We start from the raw sequence: 5,809 nt of genomic DNA on the forward strand, positions 1-5,809 counted from the left end.
AACAGCAAATTTAATTATTAGTAAAATCTAATTAATCAGCAAAACTCCTGTTTAAGCTGTCAGCTGCTTTAATCTATATGACGTTACATCCTAGACGACCTGGGAATCTTCTGTTGTTTTTGTTAGCTGAAAGCTGTACTAAAAATAAAAAATATACGAGCTGACATATTTTTTGTCCTTCTGATTTCACAATGTTGGACTCCATGAATCAAACTCTGTCGTATGTTCGATGACCTAACTTTGTAGATGTGCATCTCATCTGAAAATAACATGCAAAATAGTCCTCACTCGCAAATATCGCATAGCGCAAGCAGAGGCCAAATCAAGATGTGAAGTTTATGGCTATTGAACTTGTCACCGAACCCATAGCTACGTATACTTATTTAATGAATTTCTTAATGCAAATACATGGTCTATGAAAAAATTATTGGGTTAGTCCGAACCCGTAGCTAATGATCTAGCTTCGCCTCTTATCACAAGTCATAGAGGTTCACAATCAGTTCATGTGATATTTGCGTGTTCAGTAGAATCCACTAATTTTAGTAATTTTAGTTCAGATTATGTATTTGTATTAAGAAATTCATTATATACAAAAATTAAATTTAGAATTCAATTATTAACACCGAATGTGGCTATCCCAGAATTTAGAACCTATAAAGTTCAACTTCTGACTTCACTTTTGCGTGGCATTTCGGGTATACTTCCCTCCTATATTCTGTTTTTTTTTTTTTTTTTTTTTTCCTTCTGCTTTATGAATAACATTCACCGAATTAAGGTAGTTTACCAAGAAAAGCAATAGCTTGTGACAAATGAGATCAATTATTTCCTAGTGCAGATGAGCATAAAGTTGTCACATCCAAAATAACAGGGTATTGAAATGCATTAGCAGAATACATCTCAACCTAATTTATTCATCAACTAGTACTACTACTACTACAACTTACAACCCCAGCCCGAAGAGTCAATGTTTGTGCACTATTATCTGAGCACCATACTGAGGTTTCATAATCAGAGTCAACTGAGGAGCATGAGTGTAGGAAGGAGAGAGCTCAAACCAAAAGTGCTGCAGAATTTGTGATAAAATCAGCTTTGCTTCTAACATACCAAAGTTCATCCCAATGCACATTCGAGGACCCCAACCGAAGGGAAAATACAACTGCTCTTTTGCTGCTTTCGATATACCTTCTGAGAACCTCTCGGGATTGAACACTAATGCGTCGTCTCCCCATACTTCGGGATCACGATGTACCAGATGCGTAGGCACGCACACTTGTACTCCTGGCGGAATTGTCATGTTTCCCAATTTGGTGCTCTTTGATGTGCTTCGAATAAGAAAGATTGCTGGATATAATCTCAACACTTCTTGGAAGATTATGCTCATCTAGTACATCATTAGCAGAACAGAGAAGTTACCATTACAATATTGCAACTTCAAAAATGCAGGACATTAGAAAGTACTATCTCCGTTAATAATGAGCTTTCATAGTCAACACAAATGTTATGGAATGTTTGTTCAATCGAACACCTAAACCAAAAAATTATACCGTGTATTACATGTCATTATTATGTATTACGTGCATATATATACATATTGAAACGGAGGGAGTAATATATAGTTATTGTGTTTGATTGGGCATGTAGTCTTAGTCAAGAACAAATGTTTGGAAATGTTTATATATAAGTTTAGAACCTAGAATCAATATTAACATATTTACCTGACTTTAAAAATCATCATCTCTTTCTTAAATATATTCATCCAAAATGAAAATTTTAAAGTTAAATATATAAATATGATAATTTATTTTTTGGACATACTAAAATCGGAAAGAAAGAAAATTAATATGTGGTGAAAAATAGTTCATTTAAAGAAAGATCGTTATATGTGGGCTAATTATAACCTTACATTTTAATGGGGTATAATCCGTGTCACATAAATTGAAATGAAGGGTCATCCCGCCCAATTTATGTTTACCCTGTTTGACTTAGCACATAGTTTATATATAAAGAAAGAAATTTTTTTCGGCAAAAATAAACCAATTATTTATACATTTGTATGATTATAAGTCTAGGTTTACATAAATTGAAATGGAGGGAGTATAGTTATGTTGCTGTGTTTGATTGGGCGTGTAGTCTTAAATTTTGAAACTTATAGTCTAAAGAGTCATAAACATTTGTATGGCTATAAATAATTTCACTGATACAGATAAAATGAAAAATTTAAAGTTAAAAGTAAAAATATGATAATTTATTTTTTAGACATACTAAAATTGAAAGTAAGGACACATGCATTGTGCAGATGGAATAGTTACTTACTAGTTTTAGCTGATTCAAGTCATCAAACTTTGGTTTGTTTTTCCCAATTACTTGAAACACTTCATTCCTAGCTCTGTCTTGCCACTCAGGGTGCATGCTCAAGACAACCATTGTCCAAGAGAGCAAAGCTGTGGTTGTATCTTGTCCTGCAAAGTAGAATTCTTTACATTCTTCAATTACATCATCAGTTGTTAGTCCTCTTCCTGCTTTAGATTTTTTATCTTCATTTCTTGCTTTTAGGAGTAAGCCTAAAATATCATCATTGTTTGACAGTCCTCTTCGCACGGCGTCTTCTCGCTTCTCTATTATGCCTCTTATCAAAGATATAACTTTCTTGTGGATGTACCTTGCTTTTCTATTTGATGCCGTTGGAAGAAATCTGCTTAAAAATAAACAAGTTATGACATAATTGAATAGTATCCAAATGTTGAACAACAAGAGTTTATGTTGCTTGAACCCTCCAATATGTTATCGCACCGCATCAGATCCTTCAAATATGTATAGTTTTTGGAGGATATGGCGCACAACCGACAACATTTTTCAAGAGTCCGCACAACATAGATAATATAGTTCTGATTAATCCCTTCATTCCAATTTATGTAACATGTAGTTTATTTCGGCACAAAGTCTAAGTAGAAAAAGTGTAAGACCTTCAAAATTTGTGGTTTAATTATGTCATAATATTTGTGTGGCTAACTATAACACTTTTGAAACTCGTGGTTTTAAATGTTATCAACATTTATGTGGAGAATCTTCACATTAAGGACAAAATTGGAAGTCAAAGTTTTTAAATTATGTCGTTCTTTTTGGAACGAACTAATAAATGGAGTAAAAAGTATCACATAAATGGGGTTCATGAATGCACCTTAGGGATGGAAAGAAAAGGGTGAAGGGAGAAGCCAATATAAGCTCGCACTGCTCCTTCTGAAGTAGGAAAATGGACCTTCCTTCTTCAATATTGCTACCAAAGGCAGCTCTTGATATTACATCTCCCCCTAAGTTTAGAAACTCGTCTGCTACATCCAGCTCACAACTTCCTGTTTTGCTAACCAATTTCTCCCATCTATTTATCATTTCATCACAACACACAGAAAATGCTGGGAACATCCTCTGTCACACAAACATAAATAAGTATGACTAAGAATTTAATGTTTATGCACTAACGGTGTAAAATAAATGTATGCATTCAGGTCACTAATAACAAGTTAAATCTTTAAAATAAGCATTAACCAATAAGCTAGTAAAAATAGTATTTTCTTTGTCTCAATTTATGTGGCACACTTTCATTTCTAATCTCTATCAAAAGAAAGTCCTCTTTTTATATTTAAACTAATTTAATTTAAAAATATGAGATAAGCTAGTAAAAATAGTATAATCACATTTTCATCAAAAGAAAGTCAAAATATTTAAACTAATTTAATTTAAAAATATGAGATAATTCTAATCACACAAAAATTGAGACGGAGGAAGTAGTAACTATAGTGTCAGTCAAACAATGTCCCATAAATTGGGATGGAGGAAGTAGTAACTAACCTCTATCACCGGGTTAAACTACCAAATAAAAAATATACTCCGCATATAACTTAAATCCAAATATGAACTACGTTAGTATCTAAATTTTTTAATCTAGATAAGAGATTAAGAATAATAGTAATACCTTTAGCTTCTGTACATGAAAGGCAGGGTTTAGTATCTTTCTGTGTGTATCCCATTTTTCTCCATCGTAACTGGCAAGTCCAGTAACAAACAAGTGGATGAAAGCATTGGCTTCAGGCTTGTGGAATTCATTATATCTATTCAACACTTCTCTAATTAGCTTTGGATCTGTAACTGTCACCCGAGGTGTCGGTCCAGCCCACAGCACAAATATTCTCTCTGCTTCATATGATCTCATTAGTTAGTATGGTATATACTCGTGTTAGAGAAGTTTAACTACAGTGTCTAAAAACTTGGTTCATTGCTAATTGCTTGCTTAATCAAGTTACTAAAATTAACTTATTTTGAGAAGTACTTATCACTTTAGAAAATGTCTAACTGCTTTTACTTGTCACATTACATGAAAGGAAGCTGCTACTAACTCTAATTCGGTAAGTATAAATGTTTGATATTGGTAATCTTGTCCTAAAAATATAAAAATACTTATTTTTGAGGAAATCTATTTTTCAGCTTCTGCTTAAAAGCTGAAAAAGAACTTTTCTTACTACTCAAAAACACTAATTTTTTGGCCAAAAGTTTGAATCAGCACCTTCATTCTTTAAAATAATTATTTCCAGAAAATAAGTATTTTTGTCCATCCAAAAATTTGCTCAAATAAGCTATAAGTAATCTAAAAGATAATGGAGTAACCTTTCTGTCACATAAGGTACTACAACAGGTTAAAATACGCTATTAAAGAAAATGTGTAAGGGAGAGTTAAGAATTTGGACTTACTGTAAGTGTTAGAAAGATGCAGAAGAAAAGGATTAACCCAGGGTATGATATCATGATTTAACAGGGGTTTTTTCTTGGCTTCTTTAGACATTTTCATCATCTCTTTAAGGTTCCCAAACAGCAACTTGTAGGGATGGCCATGGATACCTTCCTTCTTCAGCTTCTTTTCTATCATCTTTGGCCACCACCATATTGTATACAGCACTTTTGCACAAAATATTGCCACCAAAATCCCAACTGTTGCAGCAATTAGTGTTGCAGCTGCCATTGATATTTTCTATAGACTGAATAGTGTGACTATTCTCTTGAGAGCAAAGCAGAGAAAAGGAGGTCACTTAAGAACACAAGAGGACACGTGTTTATTATAACTTGAATCCATTTGACAAAGAAAAAACAACTTACTGTACTAGAATTCAGTGTATACATTAAAGTTGAAAGGATGCTGCATAATGCATGTTAAATTATCTGTGTTGTTTCTCTTTTACTCGTTCTTTAAAAAAATATTAATTAAGAGAAATTTTTTTAGTAGTTTACCTTCATTTAAGTTTAAAGATATAATATTTCTTTATTAAATATTTACTCTATTGATGTGTTTGTAGTCTTTAAAAATAAAAAATAATTACTGTTAAAGATAAAATTGAAAAAAAAAAAAATTCTCTTAAACTTTTAAAATGACAAATAATTTGAAATAACTATTTTTAAAAATCACGACAATTAATTTTATTGAAACTTACATTTATTAAGTGGGGACATATTCATCTACCAAAATGTCATGCTCAGATTGAAATTCCTGTTTGTCCATAGATATCGAAAAATTCATTTTTTTTGGAATTTTGTAATTGGAGTTGGAGTTATGTTTGGCCATAGTTTTTAAAATTATAGTTTTTGTTGAAATGTAATTGTAAAAAAGTGAAAAAAAATTAAAAATAAGTTTTTTTTGTTTTTAGAATTCTGGAATACAACTTCAAGTTATATTCGGAATTCTTATGACCAAACGCTGAAAAATGAAAAATAATTCCGAAATAAAGTGAATAATTCTTATGGTCAAAAGCCCACTAAGCTTCAG

General features: G+C 31.9%; 1 protein-coding gene across 1 annotated transcript; it reads right to left on the reverse strand.

The window, feature by feature from the left end:
- Positions 1-796: 796 nt before the first annotated feature.
- Positions 797-5,135, reverse strand: LOC132051943 (cytochrome P450 CYP72A616-like). The gene is made up of 5 exons (XM_059443224.1): positions 4,744-5,135; positions 3,971-4,188; positions 3,179-3,423; positions 2,314-2,692; positions 797-1,381 (listed from the first exon to the last, which is right to left on the reverse strand). Exons 1-5 carry the CDS (start codon positions 5,009-5,011, stop codon positions 962-964), a joined length of 1,530 nt encoding a protein of 509 aa, XP_059299207.1. The 5' UTR covers positions 5,012-5,135; the 3' UTR covers positions 797-961.
- Positions 5,136-5,809: the final 674 nt, after the last annotated feature.

The sequence above is a fragment of the Lycium ferocissimum genome, chromosome 4 (assembly GCF_029784015.1).
Source record: "Lycium ferocissimum isolate CSIRO_LF1 chromosome 4, AGI_CSIRO_Lferr_CH_V1, whole genome shotgun sequence".
In the NCBI taxonomy this organism is placed as follows: domain Eukaryota; kingdom Viridiplantae; phylum Streptophyta; class Magnoliopsida; order Solanales; family Solanaceae; genus Lycium; species Lycium ferocissimum.